The following is a 26,176-nucleotide window of genomic DNA, read 5'->3' on the forward strand; positions in this document are numbered from 1 at the left end:
GAACAAGAAGAGACGGAACTATAATGATAATTTCATTGACCTGACTTAATTAGGGAACATGTGTGAAAAGTCATTAGATTAATTGTTTCCTTGGTTTTCATTTCGGTTCCCTCTTATTACCATTCTCTCCCATTTTGTTTGCTTTTATTTCTTTGAGTTTTTTTCCTCTGTCTCTCTGCAAAAGGAGAAATTAACCTCTCAGGATGTTCATGGCCTGTTGTTTGTGTCACACTGTGGAGATGTGGCGCCCATGGCTTTGTTGGCCATATGATAACACAGCAGGCTTGCCCAGTTTGTTAGATGTTGTTTTTGATAGTTTTCCAAAACAGCCTTTGGTTCTGAGCAATTACTGCACACTAATATGATCGTTCTTTGATCGGAGATTAAAGTTTTTTCATGTTGCTGCCAGTGTCTGATGATCTGCCAGACACTCAGTAGGGTTAATGAAAATTGTGAGGTTGAATGAGATATAAACTGTACATGTTTTAGGACAGTAAAATGTGTCATGCTGAGAAGTTATGTTGATCAGTCAGTCTAAATGACTTGAGAAGCTAATATATTCACATTTTTCTTAAGCCTAGTATTTCTAGAGTTTAGTTTAGTGGACAAAGGAAGAGTTTTACACATTACGTTTATCACACTTAAGCAAACATTTAATTTGTAATGAGTGAATATAATTTGTAATGGGCTCTCTGTGGTTATGTAAGCATTTAGTATCACTAAATAGGCTGGGGAGCTATTACGCTATTAATTCTGAAGCAGTAAATTTACTGCCATTAAAGTATATAGAACACTAGGGTATTAGTATGTCATAGGATATGATTTTTAATATCATGAGATGCCGATACAGATGTCTCTCCATCTAATAAACCAACAACAATGTTATAGTTTCTGCATCCACCACCATGCAAGGCTCCACTTATGTCCATTGATATAAATTTTGTTATCAGAGTGAGAATATCAAGGGAAGAGGGTGGAAAAGTGAGATAGCATGGAGATTAAAAATAGTACACCGGAGTACTGGGAGGGTAGGCGTTCAAGAAAGAGTGAGGTGGCAAAGGAAAAGCTTACAGTCAGTTGTATGTGAAGCTGGACACACTATAGATGGACAAAGTTGATGAGCCGTCAGAGAAGTTATGTGAGGGGAGGTACAGGACATTTATGAGGACAGCAAGACACTGGTGAGGTGTGTGGTAAGAGTGACAGATGGGTTCAAGTTGGGGTGAGATTAAATCTGCTCAGAGCCCCTACTTGTTTGTGGTCATGATGGACAGGTTGACAGCTGAGCTCAGGGAGGAGTTTCTGTGAACGCTGATGATCACAGATGATATTATGATCTGTAAGGAGAGTAGGAAGCAGAGTCTGGAGAGGTGGAGGTATGCTCTGGAGAGAGGAGGAATGAAGCAAACAACAGAATGAAACAATGAAACAAAACAGAACATGTGTGTGAATGAAAGGGAGACAGGTGGAAAGATAAACATAAAATTGGTAGAGTTAGTGAAGGTAGATGAGTTGGAATACTTGGGGTCAACCATTCAAAGTAATGGACAGTGCACAGGAGGGGTGAAGAAGAAAGTGCATACAGGGAGGAGTAGGTCAGGTGATTTGTGACAGAAGAATATCAGCAAGACTGAAAGGGAAGGTTTACAAGATGGTAGTGAGTCCTGATTTGATGTATGTTTAGAAATTAGAAATGAGTGCATCAGAGGGACAGCTGAGGTTGAGCTGTTTGGAGATAAAGTTCAAACGAGGGAAGGCTGAGATGGTTTTGACATGTGCAGATGAGAGAGAGTGCATATTAGGCTAAGTATTTTAAATGTGGAGCTGCCAGAGACCACAGAAAAGATTCACAGGTATAGTGAAGGAGGACATGCAGAAGGTTGGTGTGACAGAGGATGATATTAGTGATAGGATCAGATGGAGGTACCAGCTATCTGCTCAAAGGTGTTCTTAGCTTGGTTAGATGTTACTTCTCTTAACCATGGAATTAATTCTGTCTTCATCCACCTTAGTTGTCTCGTGTGTCTTGCTGAGACACGTGAAATTCAACATTTTAATTCAACTTCAGATATTATGTCTGCTTCATTTGTTATATAATAATAACTAAGCTATGAAACTGCTTGTGAATCCTCCAATTACTTTTGAACCTCTATAAATGTGATCTGTATTTAAAAATGTCTGTAATTCCTAAACAGTTAACGGGATTTTTTTGTAAAATGTGATATATATTGATAGTTTGATTTGAAATTAATTAAGGCTGGCATAGTCTATATGACAGGCCGGACTCAAACGCTACATTCAACCTTTCATTCGCTACATCAAAGTAGACTGGTGGACTGCAGAAGTTTTACTAGATGTCATCTGCTCCACCTCCCACCCTGCTTGTTTACATCTATTACAGCAATTAGCGAGAGGGGAGGGGAGCTGTCGCGGCTACAGTGCAGTGTACAGTGCAACCCTGGGTAAGTGACGGGTGGCTGCGTAACCCAACAGTGAGTCGGTGACACTGATGACATTTGCAATTAGTTTAACAAACATATATTTGTGGTGCCAAAGATTAATTGTTCACTCAGCTAATCCCTCGCTTCTATTACCAGCCACTTAGCCTCTTTATTTATTTATTTTAATAAAATAACCATCAAATAACGCATACGCTTGTCATCAGTAAAAATGCTGTCAGAGCCTTTAATGGCCTACCTGAAATTCAGTATGTGGACTCCTGAGACTGAGCAAATTTAAATTTAAAAATATATATAACCTTATTTTAAAAATTATTTTTATCAGTTACTTTCAAGTTTTCTTCCTGCCATCCCTTTTATGTCTGCCTGTAGTACGCCCTGATGTGCTACTGCCACCAGATGATTGGTGTGGTGCCAATCTCTTGTTAGTGCACAAAGAAACCAGGAACCTACCCAGCTCCACAACCAGAGCCCACATGTTAACTTTATCTACACCTTTAGCTACAGTTTTTTAATCCGAGACACACAACGAACAGAAATTTAAAGCTGGAAACAGAGCTGCTGATTTTAACTCTAATCTCATTAGTAGTCAGATATTCTTGGTATAGTCTTTAATAGGATATGTTCCCTCAGATCGCTCACTGTGTGAGTCAGCTCAGCTCATGTGTATTACAGTTCCCTTGTGACTTTTTTTTGGCGAAGTTTAGCCAATTAAAGTTTTGTTAAAGCCATGCAAAGAGGAAACAGCTGCTCTCCTGATTAAAACCAAACTTTAGCGCTTGCATATTAATTTTTTTTTTGTCTGTTTTGTCTGTTTCCCCTGAAAATCACTATTTTTTGACTGTAGCCTTGATTCATACTATAATAGCTTCCCAATGACAAACCCAGTGCACTGTTGCTGGGTACAGAGGGCATTTGTTCTTGCCTGTCTGCTCATCTCTGAGTTACACAGTTTATAGAGCCTGACAACAACCTAACTCTGCAGGACTTCATTCGTTCTCCTTGTGTCTCTCTAAACAACATCTTTTCTACATCTGTTCTTCACTGCATTTTCTGCCTCCTTGCTCTGCTATTCTACAGCTTCTCCTCTCATTTCATCCACACATAAATCACTGCTGATAACTTATATTCATTCTTTAAATGATGCTCATTACATATTTTTTTGTGTTTATACTCATTAACTTAGCATTTTAACTTGGAATTTCAGGCTTTTTAATGTTTTTCCTCCTCTTAAACATCTGTCACGTCTGTAACTCATCAGTGGGTCGCATTAGAAGTTCGTTTTGAACAAATTTTCACTTTTTTCTTAAATTTAAAATTACTATTGGATTTATCTATACAGATGAGCATTTTTTACAGTACTCATTAGTTCAGTTGCAAGTGCAGTTTGTAAACTTTGACACAGTGTTGTCTCAAATTAAATGATCTAAGTTGTGCACTTAATGTACATAGATGACACTGAGAATTGTGATTGTCTTGCTAGCTCTTGTAACTTGGTTGAAAATTTCTCAGGTCCCTCTCTTTCCTGCAGGCAAGAAGGGCAAGAGTTTTACTTACTTGTTTGACTGTACATCATCCAGGTACTTGTGAAGCACTTCTAACCATAGTTGATTGTTTGAATGAGTGTACAACACTGGTACATTGACATTTTACCACTAGGAGGTTTTGTAGTAAGCCAAAATGCATTATGACTAAAACTAACACTGCTGATGTGTTTGCCTTAAACAAATAATTCATATGTAAAGTGATACTATAGATCATCAAAACTGTTTCCTGTATGGACACCAAAGTTGATATTTGGACTTGTCCAAGAAAACAAGAAAAGAAAAAAAAAAGTGAAAACAGCCACACGATCAGGTCAACATATCCTGAACTGTTTGGTCTCCGTATTGCTGCTTCTTATTTTATCCCAAAGGTCACCGTATTATACGCTGTTGTCATCATCTTGCGATGTCCCACTGCAGAGTCAAATATAGTTTCTGTGCACCTAATTTAGTTACATTTTTGTCAAACATAATATTACATGCCTGCCTATATTAAAGATCGTTTTACAATGTTTAAAACGTGTTGGTCAGAGTCTTCAATCAGCAGCTGTTCATTTCACTTGGGACTTCACTACAAAACATCCCAAAGTCTGTTTGTTTCTTTCTGCATGAACTCAAAGACCTACTGTTTAAATAATGAGTAAAAAGAAGTTCTCCTGTTATCAGCTAGACTGCTTTAGCATACTTAAAAAACACAATACCTGAACACCAGTGTGATAAAGACCGTTGGACATCTAGAATCCAAACGATTGTATCTTTACTTTTGAGACTGATAATGGGCTTCATTGTGTCCTAATCAATAACCCCATTATCAGTAATCCCAGATAGGCTGTGCCCAGGCTTTATCAACTTTTACTGTTCAAAGAATAACACATGAGAGTGACGTGGCAAGAAAGAGTAGCACTGTATAGAGGCAGCCTGGAGGATTATCCCCAAGCAAACGGTGGCAATATGGCTGAATAATGCAGCATATGTTGTGAATGTCAGCCCGAGCTCTGTGTCTGTCTATCGTCTATCGCAGAGCTCACCTTTGAGCATAATTTAAGTTCGCACGTGCGTTTTCGGTGTTTTTTAGACCCTCCGTGATGAGAAAGTGTCCCACGAGAAGGACGTGAACAGTCTGCGAGCTCGATACGAAGAGGAGACCAGCCAAATGAAGGAGAGCCAAGCTCGAGCTCTGGAGGAAGTCGCCAAGAAGAACAGGGTGACCCTGGAGACCGCTCTCAACAACGCCGAGAAGGACAAGAACCGCCTCCTGGCTGTGAGCACACACACACACACACACACACACACACACACACACACACACACACACACACACACACACACACACACACACACACACACAGGGACATGTTTTCATTGTTTTCAAGGACAGAAAGACATACAGGGCTGGCCTGGGCCCTTTATTGTAAATGTTCCAGTGTACACCTCTGATATGACGAAGGTTCTTCCAGACCAGAGCCTTATTATGAAGTGAAGCATCTGACACATGCAATCATAACAAAGGTCCCAACTACAAAGAAGAAACGACTACATTTAAAGCTGGTGTAGTTATTTTAAAAAAAATAGATAATCCAGCAGGTTGAAACCGAAGTAGTTGGAGAGGAAACTAGAATTCTGCAGTGCCTCTGGCCTCTGTTTTCAGGCTTTACTAAAATGTAGCCTGTGAGGAGGGACTTGAGCAAATTTCACACTAGCCTCGGTGCAGTAGTTTAAAGAAAATAGTGGGTTGAATGGGCTAAACCAGTGCATCTCAAGTTTTCTTCCTTTGTCTGTTAAAACAAGCCAAAAAACATAGAGTTAAAGGTACAGTTTGTGAAATCTCACCACTGCTGTAGATGTCAGTAGCTTGCTGATTGCCGTCCATTTCTGTTTTTTTACTCCTCTGAAATTTAAGTGCGTAATCCTAATTATGGCGGCTGTAGGTACAAACAACTCTGTCAGTCTGCTGTTTATGTCAGCTGGGTGTCCATGTGGAGCCTCTGGAGTCAGTGAAGCTTATTTCTCTCCAATACTGAGGTGAGTTGTTGAGGATGTACAGAACCTTTCTGTTGAGAAGTGCTGCTGTTAGCCGGCCTTAGTGTTGTTGTTGTTTGTGTGGGTCGCCTGTCTAATCTGCTGACTGTAGCTGGGACAATATCACGAACAAATAAGCATGTTTATGCATTTTTTGAGTGTTAAAGCCCAGTGTGTTTGAGTGTTTTTATGTCATGTCACTTTCTAAAAACACTTTTGTATACTGCAGCTTTAAAACATGGATGGATCAGATGGTGGGTTCACAGGGCACAATGAATGAAAATCAACAGGGGTTTATTTTGTGATTGCCGCATCTTGAGTAATCAGCGATTATTGCTCGAAGCCGAAGGAATGTGAACAGCTGTATGCTAATTGATCCTGCATCATCAGGCCCGGAGCTATTCTCAAGCCGTAAACATTCTGTTTTTCGAAGAATTTCTGATGGACACCAGATGTGACAGTAAATTAACTTTTGGTGCATAAGTATTTTTATTTGTTCTGATGCATTAGATTTTTTTTTTAACTTTATGCACTTTTGAGCTTTGGTAATATTTTAGTCACAAGACAATGTGCAGCTAAAAATATGTCAAAACATGGTCATCGCGTGGTGCCTTGCTATCGCCGATTTGTGTGCTCCACCATCCAGCACAGTCGCCATTACTGTGATGGGAAATCATAGTGACAGTGTCTACTGGTGCCTGCTGACAGTGACAGCAGTACAGGTAATTGGGTTAATAATGGAAGGTAGTGGGCCCGAGTTGCTGTTTGCGATGATTAGAAACTAGTGATTGGGCCCATAAACATATCAGGAAATGTTTAGTGAGGTCACAGGGAGAGTGAGCTGAGGGCCATTTCCCCAGTTTTTCTAGTGCAGTGGTTCCTGGCTGACCAATAAAAAGAATCACGGTTAAGGTGCTTTTGCATTAACTTAAATTTCAGGCCCAAAAGCTGTGTTCATCTTTTATAGTGTCTGTGATCTCAGCCCACTAATATTAGCTTGCTAACTAGTGTGAACTTGTTGCACGGTTTTGAGCTAATCAGCTGCATACTAGTCACTGGGAGGTTAAATACGTTTAACCAAAACCTTCTGTGGTGATTTTTTGGGGGGGGCTAGGCCATCAGACATCTTGGTGGCACGCACACCTAGGACAACTGTATAAAATGTATGGTAAAAGGGCCACTCTTCGTCCAGTAAAGGCTTGGGCAGCTTTATTACAAACTTTGCCATTACTGTTGAATTCCCTAGAACTGCACATGTTGAAAAGCTAGAGTTGTCAAATGTTGCATTCAATCAGAAATAAAGTGAAAGAAGGAGATGGTGAACTGCTCAAGATGACAAGCAACTCGTTGGCTTCAGGTACTGACCTCATCTAATACAAAAATGTTTGGTAAGTAAGATGCTGGTGTCCTTTAATCTGCATGGTTAAAGGACACTGGTCTGACTGGTCAGACTGGTCAGATGATCTGAGAGATCATCTGACCAGTCACTCCTTGCTGTCCCCATGTCGAGACTGAAACACCGAGGGGACCGAGCTTTCGCTGTTGTGGCCCCCAAACTATGGAACAAACTGCCCCTCCATATCAGGCTGGCCCCAACACTTGAAATGTTTAAATCACTTTTAAAGACACACTTTTTTTCAAAGGCTTTCTAGGAGTATTATCAGAGTCAGTTTGTAGTCAGCTGTTGATCATTCTTAATCTTTCCACCTTGTTAATCTTATTCATTGTATATCTTATTGTTTATTCTACTCATGTTGTGATATTTAATATATACACTGATTTATTTTTATCTTTTTCAATTATATATTTATTTTGTTTATTGATTTCATTGTATGCTTAAAGTATGGTTTTTAACTGCTATCTCTGTTTTATTATTGGAAAGCACTTTGGTCAACTTTGTTGTTTTTAAAAGTGCTATATAAATAAAGTTGGATTGGATTGGATGGATGGATGGATTAGTCTTCAGGAAATAATTTTTAACAAACTAACTTGACCAACTTGATTTAGCATGTATTTTTTAAGGAAAGTTTCACTTGCACATAGCTGTAGGCTGAAACAGCATCAGCGGAGCAGTGGTGTTGACGAGAGAGATGACCCGGGACTGATCCATTGATCTTGTAGTAGACACGCTTCTCTAACCTTTGACTGCAGCAGTCTGATACGATCTGACATCTTACAGAGTAACTTCATTATTTATTTAGACTGTTGTCCAATATTCACTGTCTTGTTTGTGGTCTGCTAACTGCAGAAGGAAATATTTTTCTCTCGCTCCTAAATGACCCTCTGTGTTTATCAGTAATTTCCTCTCTACCATTTGCTACACAGCAGGTAGAGTATTGTAGGTTATCAAAGGAGCTTGCAAATAAAGCGTCTGGACTTCTTTAAGTTACTTGAAGACGTTTCACCTCTCATCCGAGAAGCTTCTTCAGTTCTAAGGTCAAATGGTGGAGAGTCCCAGATATAAACCTAGTGGGAGTTTCCCCCCACAGAGGGACAAAAGGACCCCCTGATGATCCTCTAATCGCCTGAGCCAAGGTGTGAAACTGGGTGTGGGTCCCAATCAGCCAGAGTTTCGGGTGTGTTCATTGTGAAACCTGGCCCCACCTTATCATGCGAATTCCTGAGATCAGATGGCCCAGGATGTGAGTGGGCGTTAAGGCGTCTGGGAAGGGATCTCAAAACTGGATTATAGATGGCAGAGAGTTGGTGTCGTAAACCCCCGCCTCTGTTCAAAGATGGTCGCTCACAGTGGACATAGATGGCTTCTTTCACTCCTCTTTCAAACCATCTGTCCTCTCTGTCCAAAATGTGAACATTGGCATCCTCGAAAGAGTGTCCTTTATCCTTAAGATGCAGATGGACTGCTGAGTCTTGTCCTGTGGAGGTGGCTCTTCTGTGTTGTGCCATGCGCTTGTGAAGTGGCTGTTTGGTCTCTCCAATGTAGAGGTCTGAGCATTCCTCGCTGCACTGTACAGCATACACCACATTGTTAAGTTTGTGTTTTGGCGTTTTGTCTTTCGGGTGAACCAGTTTCTGTCTGAGCGTGTTGCTGGGTCTGAAATACACTGGGATGTCATGCTTGGAGAAAACTCTCCTGAGTTTCTCTGATACGCCGGCTACATAGGGGATGACAATGTTGTTGCGTCTGTCCTCCCTCCTCCCTTTGCAAGCTCCTTTGACTACGATGACCTGGATGACTGAGAACCTTCACAGACATATTGTAGGTTATATAGAGTATGTGATGGAAAATTTGCTGTCTGGAGAGCTAAACTTTGAGATTAAATTTACTTTCAAACTAGCTGAAGTACGTGTAGTTTTATGTAGTTTATAACACATAAAACAGTGATATCACAATTCACCATGGCAACTCAAACGACTGAGGAATATGAACACAAGTCAATGCTGATTTTTTAAATAAGGAGGAAAGAGAACAGTCATTAATAATCAGCTTGTGTCACCCTGTTGTCATCATGTACAGAATAAAAGTTTGACATAAAATATATCATACTTATGTATGATATACTTTCTGTCGTCAAGTTTTTATATTTCATTTTGAAATCTAATTATTCAGCGGTAACCTCCATCCATCCATCCGCTCTCTTCCGCTTATCCCTGTCAGCGGTAACCTGACAGGGATAAAAATGTACACTAGATCACAAAACTGATGATAGAAATCTGATGAATTGGATCAGATTCGGTGTCCCGTTTGGACTTTAGCTATTATTAACCCAGGCAGCAACAGACTCCCTCAAGTCAGTGTTTTATTTCTACTTTATACTTTGTAGTATTTCTCTTGTTTCCATTGTTCTTGTGTATTTTTTTGTTTCCTTTTTGCTGCTCACCTGGATTGTTTGACGAACGTCCTCCCTGTTTGAAATTTGCTCTACCTCTAAGTCACAGTTATAAGTGGTGACATGTTGTTACAAAACTTTATCATAACCCGGGAGGCACCTACTGCAAATAACCGTGTAGTTAGAGTTGATATTATAAAACGATGAGCAGACAGATAATCAGGAACGACTCAGTCAAAATACAAGCTGTCGGCTCGCTCGGGTTCTTTGCACTAAGGATCTGCGGCCTGCCAAAGGATGTGGTCCTGTCAGATAATTCAGTCTGCTCATGTTGTATTCATTAGCGAACGAGTGGAATGACAGACAGCCCGCATTATGTTGCATATGTTTTTCTATACCACTGGCTACAGTTACAGTAGGTTGCAGTTGTGTGTGTGTGTGTGTGTGTGTGTGTGTGTGTGTGTGTGTGTGTGTGTGTGTGTGTGTGTGTGTGTGTGTGTGTGTGTGTGTGTGGTGGTGGTGGTTTTTCCTATTCCCAATTATTAATATAGTCCTGTACTGTGAGCCATACTCATTTACCTCTCCACAAATGATCTTATGTAAGTTGTGTGTGTGGATTACTAACAAGTAACTTATCACAAGCCTGTTTCTGCAATCTGTACAAAAACTCTCCTTTATTCACTGCCGCAAGAGCTATAAAGAAGATACATGCTGTGTTTTCCTAGACACTTTGTAACATGTTTTTCACAAAGGTCTAAATACTGTTTCAATAGCTTTTTTCTGCTGATGCCAAAAATGTAAAGAAATGCTGAATACTGGCTTCGGTATTCAGTTAATTTCATATTGAATTTCAGGTGATGCCCCTCTTTGAAACGCTTCCTCTCAGGCGGTGGAAAAAGATCCGACTAACATTTTCAGTTTATTGTTGTCACAAGACTGTCAGTCTCGTGAATACAAAGAGCGCAGTTTTTCCTGTGTGTAAGAGGAAGAGCAGATGTGATTCTCTCAGAGAGGCTGAAGAACGTTTGAAATTGAAAATCTGTTAGAAAGATGATGATAGACAGAGCAGTGGGCTGTGATGTTTGGAGTTTTTTCCCTAATTTTGAAGTTTGTGCTTACTAAAGTCTGTGACTGTTCATGCATTGTTTACTGAAATGTTTCGTATTGTGTAGTACGCACGAATCAGTTTAGCAATCCGGGACTGATGAAGGTTTGATTAAAGTTTCTTTTGGATATTGAGATTGGTGAGTTAGGCTCTCACAACCTGATGGTTTTCACTTTTCATAGTGCTGAAAATCTTCACATTTTTCCCTATCGGATGACAGCACTGACGGGATCATTACACCTGAAATTACTCCTCATATAAAGGCAAGTAAACTAAGATTACAGTATTTAATCTGCAGAAAGTGATGGATATACTGTAGTCAGTGTTGGGTATTGGTCAGAGACTTGCAGACAGTGATCAACTAATGGGTCTTCACCCAAAGTGTGCTCAAGGTCACAGTTGTCATTTTACTGGCAAGAACCTGTGAATTGTGATGGATTGCGAACCGGATGAGCCACATCATTGATATTCTGTCTCTGTAATGGAGTAATTCAGTAATTACATCATAGTTATTAATCAAACAATAAGCTACATAAGTTCCTCGATTGTCTGCGTGATTTGGGGGGGGTAGGAAAAATGTTCCAGCATAGTTTTTTATGTGCGTTGCACAACAGCGGCTTTTCATGACAGTTCATGTGGAAGATGAGGCAAAAGTATTAGAGTGATTTATGACTGCTGAGGAGCGATGATTACATCTTCTTTCTAAAAAGAGCGAAGAAGAAAGTCACATTTGCAGACGTACAAAGAAGCAAACGTGAAACACTGGCAAACATGTAAAAGTGACAAGAAAGTAAAGAGAGCGCTGCACTCATGCAAGAAACAACAACCCGCGACTGCAAGAATAACATCAAAGCTCTGTGCGGACCTGTAAAACGGTATATAATGGTCACACAGAGTTAGCAGTGAGAGGTACCCAGACCCCGAGTGATGCAGCCAAGCAGCTGATTCGGCTTCATTTCTGACTTGCACTGTTGTAATAATAAAGGCAGAGATGAGCAGTGATGTTATATCCTGCATGCTCTCAGAGAAGAATCACTGTAACCACATTGTTCCGTGCTCTTCTACCAACTTTGCCCTAAGCTTTGTGTTATTGCTTATTAATACTTAAACAGTCTACTAAAAGGATTTGTGCAAATTACATAGGTGTTACAAGTTAATAATAGAATAATAGAATGTTAAAATCTAAGTTTGGGAACCATCAGTCACATGGAATAGACTGTAAAATCTAAACAGATGAATAGAGATAAATGTATTTTCTTATGAATGTACAAAAATTGAAATGTTGAGGTGAAGCAGAAGAACCGTTTAAATTAGAAAGTTGAGTACTAGCAAGTCAAGTGTTGTCAAGTATAGTACTTGATTACTGTACTGAGTTACTTTCCACCTCTGCCTGAGTGTACCTGGTAATGGTAGGGCTTTGAGTCTTTTTAACTTCAGTGTCAATGTGAAAGACAGTCATTGCTAAAACACAAACCAGCATGCAAACAAAAAGCAAGTCCTCTAACAAGAGAAAAATGTATCACAGGGTGATACTACTGCGCACATGTTGTTACTCATATTCAAAGTAGTACACCAACTAGCACAGGCACGACATATGACATCAGTTGCATTTTCTTTTGTTGTCTATAGACTAAAATACATCAAATGATGCTATAACTGTGACTAAGAAGCTGGCAAAAATCAAAGGAGGAAATGCAACCTACTGATGTGGGTGCGCATTTATATTTATCACCTATAAATGTAATCTGGAACACCTCTGGGCTCTCCTAATCTGAGCTGGTAGGAATGTGAATAACCCGATGAAGGTTTTGTCAGTTTTATTATGTCACAAAGCAACCAGATCCAGAACAGGCATTTAAAATAGGTTATCAATGAAAGCAAAGTATAATAAGAAGTGGCAGCTGATGACAGCCACATGTGCAGACAGTTCATGCTGCCTGATGAGTCACACAGGTGACAAAGAGCGTCTTAAGCGTTAGGTGCTATTTCAGGGAGATGCTTAAACTAGTGCTCCTCGAGTTGTTGTAGTGTGTCTGCTACAGAAACAATAAGACGTTAATTAGATTAACACATTGCATGCACATGTTAGAAAACATCAAGCTACATAGTAAAAAAAGGAACTTTTTAAGCTTTTGCTTCTTTAAAGGACAACGTTAATTGTTGGGGGGGGGGGGGGGGTGTCGTCTTTCAAATAAATGAGGAAATAAGGCTTGTTAGAAGCTTTGAAAGTTCGACATTGAAAAGAGTGCAAGACCAATATATTTAAATTCACAGTCTTACCAGGACACGGATGACATTTACTGCGCATAAAACTCCAAGTGGAGGGTATAAAGTAAGTAAAGTGATCAAATTTAGGGCAAAATGATTTGATGTTGAAGGAGACAGATGTGAGCATTGGCTCAAGGATATGGCTGTGGTAACCAGTACAGTGTGTGTGTGTGTGTGTGTGTGTCTGTGCATATATGAGAGTTTCTAAAACTTCTAGCATCAATATTTTACTGCTACTTACTTAGAACAGCGTGTGGCCTCCCTAACAGAGCTTAAGCACATACATGCACAGTTCTTAGATGACGCTTTTACCCACTGCTTGTCTGCTGCATATTCTATGGTATATATTTTTACCCCATTACCTTTTTTTTTAACTCTTAAGAAGAACATGAGTTTCTTTTTGGAAAGCACTGAGTTTCTTATTTCCCTCTCGTCTGAAATGAATGCTGCAAAGTTCATTAGTAAATGTGCTTTAAAGAAAACTCCTGATTCAGATGTCACAGTTGGATATAAGGAATGTAGAGCAGTAGTTTAGGACCCAAGAGGCAAGACCTAGAGAGATCAAACAGAAAGTCAAGAAAATGTGAGAAACCAACAGAATCCAAAATTGTGTAGAAAAAAGGCCAAAAAATAAATGCAAAAAAGAACTTTCCCCAGAACTTTCTTAATTCTTCAGGGCACAGAATCAACAAGGTGCTGGAAACATTCCTCAGATCCTTTGGTCCATATTGACGTGGCAGCATCACACACTAGACGATGTCTTGTCTTCTACCAGGTCCAAAAGGAGCTCTGTTAAATTTCTATGTTTGGAGGTCATTTAAATCCAGTGAATTCATTGTCACATTCAAAAATCCAGTTTGAGATGACCTAAACTTTGTGACATGGTGTGTTATCCTGCTTGAAGTGGCCATCATAAGATGCGTACACTGTGGTCATAAGGGGTGTACGTGGTTAGCAGCAGTACTTGGGTAGGCTGTTTAAACAGTGCTCCTCTGATACTAAGGAGCCCAAAGTGTCTCAAGATAATATCCCACCCACTAATAGAGTTCGAGCACCAGCCTGAACCACTGGCACAAGGCAGGGTGGATCCATGCTTTCATGCTGTTCATGGCAAAGTACAAATGACACAATTAAGACATCAAGGCTCACCAGAAGGTTTCTGTTGTCCAGTTTTGATGAGCCCATGTTAAATGTGACCTCAGTTTCCTGTTTCTATCTGACAGCAGTGGCACCTTGTGGGGTCTTCTGCTGCTGTTGTTTGTCTTGTTCATTCTTCTGCATTCCTCACTTGTAAAAAGTGGTTATTTGGGTTGATTTTGACATCCTATCAGATCCACTTCCTCTTCCGATCTGTGGCATCAACAAGACATTTTCTCCCAGAGAACTACCGCTCACTGGATTTTTCCTCTTTTTCTGATCACGCTGTAAACTCTTTGGGAAAATTCCCAATGCTTCTGAAATACTCTGACCAGTCCAGCTGGTCAACAATCATACTTGAATCACCATTCTTCATGATTCTGATCCTCAGTTTGAACTTCAGCAGGTTACTTCGACCATGCATACATGTCTAAAGCCACTGAGTTGCTGACATTTGATTGGCTGACTAGATATTTGCATTTACGAGCAGCTGAACGGGGACACCTAATGAAGTGACCCACAAATATAAGCTAGAGTGCAGCATAGAGGTATACATGGTCATTGTTGTAAAAGGTGCAATGAAAACAGTTGCTGAAGCATAAATAAATACAAGTTGATATTGGATAATTTCAGGAGATGATCATCGGTGGCATCCTTTTTTGTGCCTAGTATCGAAGAATACTGCACCAACAGAATAGCTTTGTATCTGATATGAAACAGTGAAATTGTCTCCTAGGATTACAAACTGGGCTTGGGACCAATTTAATGAGCCTATGGTTTGCTGTTCCAAATCGCAGCCTACCACTGATTTGACTGCAGCCGTGGCATGCAGTTCCACCAGCCCGAAATAGCCTTGTGATGATGCCTAATCTCAAGAGTCCTTCATTCCAGTCACACAGCCATGTGAAAGCAAGTGATCAAGTATTCTCTTGCATCAAAGTTGCATAATGAGGATGTTTTAAATGATATTCCACTGTAGACCGGATCAGATGGGAAAGCAGCGCTAAGAGAAGACTGTTATTATTTCTGTAGTTATAGATATGCATTCCATACGAAGACTTTCTCCTCCGTGGCTCTGTGGGATTTTCACGGCTGTGGGATTAACATGGCTTCCTATTCCCTCCCACTGCGTTCTCAACTGCACAGTAATTTACCATTGTTCAGTCCTGTTCATGATTATGCTGTCAGCACTGTGTGCAGAATTGTTCAGATTTAAAGAGTGATGGGGAGGAGGATGAGGAGGAGGGCGACCAGCAGCATTCATTCCCGGCTCACTCACTCACAATTTTACATCTTTTCTCCAAAAATGACAGAGCAGACAGATGAGAAGAAATGAATCTTCATCACCTAATTCTTTTGTCTGATCCAAGTTTCATCACTTCTAGTTAATCATTTTTTCTTTCGTCATCTTCATTCTTTCATCACTTTAAATTATAATGACAGTTGTCTGTGAGGAGGCTGCATTTTGAATTTAAATGGATCTATTCTGCCTTTGTCTCACGCTCTAAATGAAGCTACCTGGCATGACATTAATCCTTCTGTGTCATAATCACTGACTTTCTATACAAGATGGACAGTCACTGTGACATCACCCCTTTAGTTAGTTCTGTTCTGTTTTAACATCTTGAGTTGAGAATTTTGTCCATCTTAATTTAAATAAGGTGGAAGCCACAGTGTAAAACACAATGAGCATCATGTTGTATAACACACTGCTCCCCGGGCGCTAGATTGGTGGCTGCCCACTGCTTCACTGAGTGAATGGGTTAAATGGGATCAATAAAAGATACATTATTATTATTATAAAATAAGACTTGGTCATTAATTAGAGACCAAAAACATATCAATAAACTGTTTACTGAGATATTAAATGTGGTGAAAAGTAAGTTCATTTTTCCATGCATAGTCTGGCTTCTTTTTACATTAAAAGAAGTTGCAGGTCTTTGCTTCTTTTATGAGAGCTGGAAGCTCTGTCCATCTTTTATATACAGTCTATGGAGCCTATAGATATGTCTTTATTATTTCCTTCTCTCTTATTATTTCTTATTTCTTTGTTATTTTTTGCACCATTTGACTTTGTCTGTTTCAGCACCAAACAGTCTGCAATTCACACAATATTCTCTGATTTTTAAGGTTAAATAATAGTAAAAAAAGTTGGACTTTAAAACAAATGTTTTTTTTTATCTAGAAGATAGTTTTTGTTTTCTTTGAAGTATTGAAATATTTCAATGTTTTTTCTTAATACTTACTTGAGTATAGTGAGAATCCCCAAGGATTTTTAAAAGTTAGAGCTAAAGTGCCCCCCCAATTCTTACGTTTCTTGTAAATTCAGCAAACTGAGGCTGGATCACGAACACGGTCAGAACGCATCTGGTCAAATACAATTTTACCTCCTCCTGTATATCCTTCTGTATTGGCGGCTGTTTCTGCAAATACAGGAAGTTTTCAGCCTTTGATGGAAGGCGAGATGTCCCTTTCCTTATTTCGACCAGGCCGGCTTGTCGACTCAGTCGGCCCTGCAGTGCAGGCTCTCACCGATTGTGTGCCCCCAGAGTCCCATAAATTGTAGAAACCTGCATATGCCCTGTGATAATGAGATGCTTTCTAGCAACCACACCAGCTCCCCTTTCTAACACTGGTGCACAGCACAAATGTACCACATCTTATGCCCAGACTGTGGCCTCTTCAGCCATCTGTAAGAACTCCCAGAAAGACTGTCGTACTTACCTTACTGTGATGGCTGATGAGTCATTGTGCCATATTCAGTTTAATGTTTTTGTTTTATGGTTTGCAGCTGAATAGTTGGTGAAGTCTCCTTTTAATGGCACAAAAAGGAGGGACCATAATTAATTGGCACTGAGTGAATGTAGGCTCACTTATTCCCCATTATTGTGAGTATAATTTTCTCAGTATACTGTCACTAAATGATTGTGTAACTGTTTGGTCACTGTTTGTTACTGTTTGTATTTACTGTGCAAGGAACGGGGCTTGCAGACTAGCTTTGGCTATAAATGCATCTCTTGGTTCATGTTGCATATTGTGTCCTATAATAATAAAAAATAAATAAACTACATATAAAATAAATACAGTTCTCATACTGCTACAGAGTTATTCTGTGTCCTGATTTTTGCCCTCATTTTTCTCTGCAGGGGTCTGGGGCAGAAGCAGGCTCCGGGCAGAAAATAGAAAGATGCAGCTCTAGTTTAGGGTTATGTTTTGAAGTCTTTTTGGTATATTTTCAGTTTTTTGCAGGATTCACAGCATCTGTCAGACTAATTTGAGCCTTTGTGCTGTGGGAAGCCAGTAGTGGAGCAATGTGTGATGTTTTAACTGGTTACGTTGGTGTAAAATATTACACATTGCAGAGGGTTTTGTTTTTTTTACACATGCATTCTTGTGTCATTAAATATTCACTTTCTATGCAAGGTGAGCTAACAATTGTAACATTTGTCAGAATGACAACAGAGAAACTTTCCATGCTCTAAGCAGAGAGTGGAATGTAAGAAGTCATGAAGCATTACACATGAATTACTGTGATTTTTCACTCTTTCTTCCATTCAAATACATTTTTTAAAGTCCCATTCATTTTTATGGGACTCTGTCACACTTGTCAGAGTGTTTTTGCACGCCGTTACAAACTCCATCCTCCTGTGTAATGAATAACGGTGGCAAATTTTATTTGACATTATAGCAATTTCCCTGAGCTCTAATTGTCCTTGGAAAGTAGCAATCATCGCTCAGTATAACAGAAACCATTCCCCATTCATCAGAAGACATAATAAGCTTTATAGTGGTGACAATTGCAAGAGCGCTTTCTCTTCTGACTGCCAAGGACAATGAAAATGTTTGAAGTATATTTAGAAATTTGTACAGATGAATGCAGTGAATGTAATGTCAAACAAAGGAGAGAGAGGGAGGCAAGATCTGGATCTGGATCCTTCTTTAGTCACCAGTAAAATGTATCAACAAATGTTTGATGGAGTGACCTGAAATCTGGTTCAGATACACCTGTAGATGAATTGTAGTTACCTTATTAATGCCTCAGAGTTGTCTTTTTACAGCACTGCAGTAAATCCATAACTACAGTGTTGCTATATAAACTCCACTGTAGACATGTAGTTTCTTAGAAATGTAACTTTATGTCATGTCATGAACTGCAGGCAAAGGGAATCCAAACGTAGATATGTGGAGATAGGTTAAATCAAACTGAAGGAAAAAAATGTCCATCCCGGTTTTCCCTCCAAGGCACGAGCGATAAGCAGAGTTCTGTCCTTTCCTTCTAAGATTCCTAATTATTTAAAGTAACACTCAGGTATGCCATTCAGCGTGTTAGTACGAGCTCGGGAGCAGCTTGGGAGAACAAGAAAACAGAGACTGCTTTAGGTTGCCTTCCCAATCGACTCAAAGGTTTATTTAGTACATAACAGCTTATATAGAGGAAAAAAAGGTTCGTGTGTCAGCAAGTTCTCAGTTCAAACCGAATAAGGAAACGTCTTCCTGCCTTGTGAGCAGAGAAGTATCCTGTGTGTAGTTTATCAGTTCAGCTACAATTTATGATCATCCCAGCAAAATACACTCCTAGACATAGAATACAGAGTTCTTTCATTAGTGAATTCTGAAACAAACCACCTGGCCTTTAACGAGCCTTTTTCTAAGAGATAAAGAAGGGAGGATGGGAGTAAGGAAGTGGTCTCGTCTCTGTGGTGTTTTCGACCTTGGGGTACCAGCCTGTGAGTCTTACACATCAATTCTTGGGTCAGAGAGAAAGAGAAAAACAACTATTAAATGGGCCTTATTGAGTAACTCTTTTCTGTATAATATCACAATAAAACAATATCCTGTAAATGCTACCATGGTATCAAAATATCACAACAGTTCTCTCCTTTTATCATGAAATGATAACATAGTATAAAGACAGAATGTAATAACATAATATAAAGACAAATCATAACTGTAACTGGTCCTTCGAGCAAGCTTAATATCAAAAATTCTGAGAGCGTATACATGGTATCACACAACAGACAATAATCATCAAAAACAAATAATACATGCTGCAACGGTTACAAAGGCTACAATTAGTTCCTTCCATCTTCCAAACGTGTCCTGCAGCCACTTGTCTAGCCACTGACCGTGGCCTGTATCGGCAATTAGTTCTATCTGCAATGCTTCAAGTTTATTCATAGCTTGTGTGAATGAACCGTTAGGAGCGGTATTATTGGGAATGAAAGTACAGCATACATCAACGGTCACTAGACCACAGGTACCGGTCCAATTAACAGGTAAAGCTAATCTAAGGGTATTATTGCACAACCAATAAGCATGTGGGATTGGTCTAGTTAGGCGCGTGACCATATGTGATTTAACTAACTCCCCCCAGTCAGTGTCATTTAATACACCCTCTGGGGGAACAATGATCGATTCTCCGCTCGAACTTGAACTGTGTGTGTGTTGTTCCTCCAGATAGGATAAAACTTCAGCCACAGAGACAGCTAGCCATGTCTCATTACAGCGTGCACCTGGGGAGTCAGAGAAGAATGTATAGTTATCCTTTGTATAATCTATGTGTGTGTCTGGGCCAGTTAACTTTAGTCTGCGCAGACATATCATACTAGTATTAAAATGGAGAGGGATCTGTCCTAAGGGCAGTGAGGGTTTTAACCTATTCTTGGGGCGTTTCATTGGGCGCAGGTCCCTGCGGTGTCATTAGATAACTTCAATAATTCGCCTAATGGAGTCTCAGGGTTAGTTGGTGTGTGTGTGTGTCTAAGTAAGCAGTCGAGAGGGCTCAGAGTCAACTGTAAAGTGTCTTTAAGGAGAGCATTATCTCCGCTGATTTCCTCTAGTCCCTCAGTCAGGGGGAAACAGGATATGGGGTATCCTACTATTACCTGTTCTGGATTAGCCTTTGAACAGACATAACAGTTACTGTTTCCTAAATCACGAGCGGCTGTTCTGGCATTTTCGTACCAGGCGTTAGCTCCTGCTCTAGAGGGTGCATAAAAGGGTTTATTAGTGGCGTCTATGTTGTCATTTACTGATTTTAGGGAACGTGAGGAGTGCATTAAGTAGGTGTCTTGCAAAATAGAGCATGAGGTATCGTCAGCAAAATATGACCTGCAGAAATATGAACATGGTTGCAGTTTTCAATACAAAATAGCAAAGAAAAATCCTAAGGTTAATGCGATAGATATGATAAATAACCTAAATATATAAGAAAATATATAAGAAAAACAGTTCTTCAGTTGTCTCCTGGCCTGGTCCCAGGTTCGAGAGACATTGAATAAGCGTCGTATGATGACAATGGGCATTTCATTTTCTCCATGATCAGGATGGAATGAGTCTAGCTTTATCAGGTTAGACATCATGTGGTACTTCCGGCTTTCTGTTCCTGCTGGATGTTTGAGTACCTTGTTGTTGTTCTTTCAGGCGTTGTGTGTTAATCAGTGATTGCGTGTGTGTATGTACATTGGATCCGGGCGCTGGCTCGCCGGAGATGTCGTCTACCCGTGTGTTTATTTGCTCTGGTTAAGGGGGTTGGCCCGCCGGAGATGTCATCTGCTTGATCCGACGCCTGAGATGGTCCGATTGGGCTGGTCTTAACCCTGCTGGCATGAATCCACTGAGGTTGTCCGTCTGTGAGGATGCTGGTTCTTCGTCACTGCCAGTACAGTCTGGGGCTGGAACACGCGCGGCCTCCCAGAGTGTCCTTGGTTTTAGCAACTTCTCCAACACGCATCTCCTTGTCTCCACTGGTGGAACTGTGGAGGGGAAAGGCTGAGAGAGACAAACTTTCTGATAGTTATTATTCAGTGTTTCTACCAAATTGTGAACATCAGTGGACAATGCAATATACATCACCTTCTACTAGCGGTGCCCCTCTGGAAGCTGACCATGGTGTTGGAAATAGTCTTATTTCAAATGGAAATAATTTGGTTACTGCAGATGGAGTCATAATGTATGAAATGGAAAATCTGGTTGTGGTAAATGCTGATGTTTTGCTTTTGAGCTACCTACATTAGTTCGCGCACATGTTAGACAGGTTGCTAATATGCTTTTTACTGCATGTGATGTTTTCTCAATTACAAATCTTGATTTTATTGCCCCTATTACCCCTCTTTGTCCGACATGACTCACACAGTGAAAATGTCGGGCAAGGACTGGCATCAGGGAATATGGGAGGGCAATCAAACCCTTAAGATTTTGTATAAGCCATCTCTGTCATCTAAGGTACAGTCATTATTCTCCCAATAGGTGTAATCACATGCAGAGGCTTGCTCTTGTATGAATTTTAAATCAACATTTGTTTCTAAATAGTCTGGGAGTGTAACAAGTGGCAGCTGTAGGGGCACAGATAATACTTCCTGCGGCGGTGGGAGCTGCGATGCAGCTGCAGCCTTGGCTGTCACGTCTGCTAAGGCATTACCTGTCGCTTCGTCTGTGTCAGCCGTACTGTGTCCTTTCGTTTTTACAACTGCAACGGCCGATGGCAGCTGTATAGCCTGAAAAAGTCTTTGAACAAAATCAGAATTTAGCAATTTATTTTCCATCAGCAGATCTAAATCCTCTTTGTCTCCACAATGTGCCAAAGTCATGCACAACGCCAAATGCATAGCGGCTGTCTGCGTAAATTGTCACATGCTTATCCAAATGGAGCTCACAGGCGCGTATTAAAGCCATGAGCTCTGCTTTTTGTGCTGAGTGAAATGGTAATGAGTGAGCCTCTAGTATAATGTCAGGCACTGTCACCACTGAATAGCCACAAAGAAATGAGTTGTCATTCGGCCTTGAACAGGACCCGTCCACATAAACCGTGGCTGAGTCTGGGATAGGTGTTTGCTCTAAATCTGGACGTGGTGCTGTGGATTCCTGTATACGTGTCATGCAGTCATGATCGTCAAGCCTGTCTGAGCCATCCTGTCGGTCAGAAGAACACAGCATAGGATCAATAAATGTGCTGGCGAATCAGGCGTGCTGCTCGCTTTTATGGTGAGGTTTGCATATGTTGTGTAGTTATGTTTGCTAGAATGGTCGTGACCTGGTGATTGGTGTGTAGAATAGTGTCATGTGAGAGTGTGAGCTTCTCGCAGTCCCTTATCATGATAGAGCAAGCTGCTACTGCCCTCAGGCAGGCCGGCATTCCTGAACAATTCAGGCAGCACCTTTGAGTGGCGGAGGTCAGCACTCCCTTTAATGCATTGAAAGAGGCAGTCATTTCTGTGGATCACAGTATTCGAGGAGGCTTCTCTTTTTTACAACAGTCACGCAGAATGTGGTCATGAAAAGAACAGTCTGGTATCCACTGTCTGCAATAGTTCACCATGCCCAGGAAGGACAACATTTCCTTCTGTGTAGTGGGCCGAGGGACGGAGGTCACAGCTTTGACCCTGTCTGCAGTCATGGAACGTTTTCCGTGAGACAGTGTGAATCCCAAATATTGAACAGAAGTCTGACAGTACTGCATTTTCTTTGCAGATGCTTTGTGGCCAGTCTTTTGGAGGTGCTGGAGAAGCATGTGTGTAGCAGTTTGACACAGTTTTTCACTTTCAGCACAGAGGAGGAGGTCATCCACATGTGGATCAGGGTGCAGCCCTGGAGGAGTGAAGCACCATTGAGAAAGCAGCAGAGCTGTCTATCATGCCTTGGGGCAAACGAGTCCAAGTGTACTGCTTATTTCTATGTGTGAATGCAAATAACGGCTGTGTGTCTTCATGCACAGGTACTGAGAAAAAGGAGCGGAGCATAAATCCACCACGGTAAAATGTGTATGCAATGCATGTCAATATGCTGTGAACATCTGAAACGAGAGGTGGCAGAGGAATGTTGACTGCATTAATTTGCCTTAAGTCTTGTATGAAACGCCATACGCCAGGTTTGTTAGGCTTTGGCACAGGATTGACAGGAGTATTATATGGAGATACTGTGGGCTTTATTACTCCAGCTGTCAATAAATCTCCTATCATGACATCTAGGGCTGCGGCTTTTTCGGCAGAAATGGGATGTTGCTTGACATATACTGGCTTGTTGTGTTTTAATAGGTGTACGTGATAAAGTGTACAGTCAATAAATCCTATATCATTCTCACTTTTAGACCATAATGTCATATTCTGGTATTCAGCTGGCAATGTAACTGCAGAAATAGTACAGTGGATAGGGTAGGTTAGATCTATGTGACGACATGGTGTAGTTATGTCATAAACTATGTCTGAGTTATGTGACAAAATCACTGTTTGACCTTAGAGAAACAAAAGTGTGGCTCCCAGTCATGGGATTACCTGGTAGTGGCGTCTGTACACGTTTTTTTTGGCACAGTGTGTGACATAGAGTACCGGACAAAAAGGATGTTGAGTTCATTCTCTGCTGAGGGTCCAGCTGACACAGAGGATGTTCCTTCTCCATCATGTCGGTACATAGGGCAGAGAAAACATAAGCTGTTATCAGTGTCAGCAAACATTTCACCCTTTATGTTAAATGAAATACACAAATTCATCTTTGCTCCGGGTGTCTGCGGCTGCTGGAAAACTGAGCCACAATAAAAACACATATCTCTACTTTTATCCTTCCGTCCTCTGAAACTTCCTTGCTGTGCTGGAGCGGGTAATCCTGCATACATTAGTTTCTCACTTTCCTCTGAGCCTTCTACATCAAAATTCAACTTTATCTTAACACTTTTAGCTTTCGTGGTAGTATCTGCACTGGCCTTCAGTTTTACTGACCTGTTTTCTGGCGATAATCGTTCGGGATAGGGCTCCGGAAATAAATTAGAATGCATTGAACTTACAGTCCGTAAGTTGTAAACAAAGTCAGTCACATAAGCACTTCCGCATGTTCTGGATACGTGATCATGGACGTCTTCACCGATTCGCGGACGTAGGTTACACGTAACCGGAAATGGGAGTTGTACTGAGCCGTTATTTGAGACTTTATTTTGTATTTTATTAATTTTTGGTTTTACAGGTACTTTAGATTTTTTATCGGACCTGTCTGTGGTCTTTGAATAATTCTGACCCATGTTCAGTGATTTCCAGAGGGGTTTACACGCTAGGAGGATTTAGGTTAGTATTTTCGCTGCGGCACAGCTGAGATCACTTTAAATTTATTGCTAGCAATTTTTGTTTGGGTGAGCAACTCTCACTTAACGAGCAACTTCTCGCAAAACAACAGGCAACTTCCTGTGTCTTTCTGCTTTTAATTTACTGCTTTTAACCCTTGAGACCCGTTTTTTTTTTTTTTTAACAAAATTAAAATATTCAAGACAACAGGCAACTTCCTGTGTCACTTTTTGGTGAGCAACTTCTCACTTAACTCTGAGTGAGCAACTTCTCACTTTTTAACGTACGTTTCAAGACAACAGGCAACTTCCTGTGTCTTTCTGAGCGGGTCCACCAACACCACACAAGGGTTAATTTACTTTATTCGGGGACTGAGGAAGTCGTCAGTGTATCTCTCTGGATCACTAAGTGAAACTTCGTCAGCATATCCCGTTTTTTTTATGGATCGATCACTGAGAGAGGTATAATACGGTCTTTATATAAATATGAAAGACGCATATTTACCTTCTGTCAGTCCATCCCACTTCTGACGCCAAATTGAAGGAAAAAAATGTCCATCCCGGTTTTCCCTCCAAGGCACGAGCGATAAGCAGAGTTCTGTCCTTTCCTTCTAAGATTCCTAATTATTTAAAGTAACACTCAGGTATGCCATTCAGCGTGTTAGTACGAGCTCGGGAGCAGCTTGGGAGAACAAGAAAACAGAGACTGCTTTAGGTTGCCTTCCCAATCGACTCAAAGGTTTATTTAGTACATAACAGCTTATATAGAGGAAAAAAAGGTTCGTGTGTCAGCAAGTTCTCAGTTCAAACCGAATAAGGAAACGTCTTCCTGCCTTGTGAGCAAAGAAGTATCCTGTGTGTAGTTTATCAGTTCAGCTACAATTTATGATCATCCCAGCAAAATACACTCCTAGACATAGAATACAGAGTTCTTTCATTAGTGAATTCTGAAACAAACCACCTGGCCTTTAACGAGCCTTTTTCTAAGAGATAAAGAAGGGAGGATGGGAGTAAGGAAGTGGTCTCGTCTCTGTGGTGTTTTCGACCTTGGGGTACCAGCCTGTGAGTCTTACACATCAATTCTTGGGTCAGAGAGAAAGAGAAAAACAACTATTAAATGGGCCTTATTGAGTAACTCTTTTCTGTATAATATCACAATAAAACAATATCCTGTAAATGCTACCATGGTATCAAAATATCACAACACAAACAAAAGCAAGTTTTTATTTCAGCTGATGGAAAAAGTCTAAAAAAAGTACATAGTATGGATGGATGGATGGATAGGTAGATTAAAAAAAACACAGGTGAAGATAATCAAACGCAGTGAGGCAGGAGGGGAAGTAAAATTAAACACAAGACACTAGAGACAAAAGACTATCAAAATAAAACAGGAAGGGAAAATTGTTAAATGGTGAAATGCAGACACATAAAAGGTGGGTTGACACAAGAGAATAAGACAGGAAATACTGAGGGAACAAATTAAACTCTAAAACTAAAACTAAATTATAACAAGTACTGCAGACTCCAAAATACTCAAGCAAAAATAAAAATCAGTTTAAAATAAAATCTATAACATAACAAAACTTTATCTAATATGTGGTTTAGCCACACCTTTTTTTTTGTACTCAAAATACAAATGTATGTATTTAAAACACAACATTGATGTTTGTTATGAAGTATTAAAATTTTTTTATCAGTACTGGTGTAGTGCAACACCGCTGTATGCACTGTTTTAATAATCTGTGTATAGGCTCCATTTTTTCTCTCCCTCCCACATCAGCTTGCTGGCAAACAATGACACGTCAAGT

General features: G+C 40.3%; 1 protein-coding gene across 3 annotated transcripts in view; it reads left to right on the forward strand.

The window, feature by feature from the left end:
- Positions 1–26,176, forward strand: part of fam184ab (family with sequence similarity 184 member Ab) — a 221,781-nt gene that overhangs the window by 107,991 nt on the left and 87,614 nt on the right. For all 3 annotated transcript variants that reach the window (XM_085382213.1, XM_085382215.1, XM_085382214.1), the window contains exon 9: positions 5,079–5,264. In XM_085382213.1, coding sequence (XP_085238339.1) covers positions 5,079–5,264 — 186 coding nt within the window. The remainder of the gene's footprint in view (positions 1–5,078; positions 5,265–26,176) is intronic.

This window comes from Rhamphochromis longiceps, linkage group LG15 (genome assembly GCF_057381845.1).
Source record: "Rhamphochromis longiceps isolate RC_006_pf linkage group LG15, R_longiceps_female_GT1.1, whole genome shotgun sequence".
Classification (NCBI taxonomy): Eukaryota; Metazoa; Chordata; class Actinopteri; order Cichliformes; family Cichlidae; genus Rhamphochromis; species Rhamphochromis longiceps.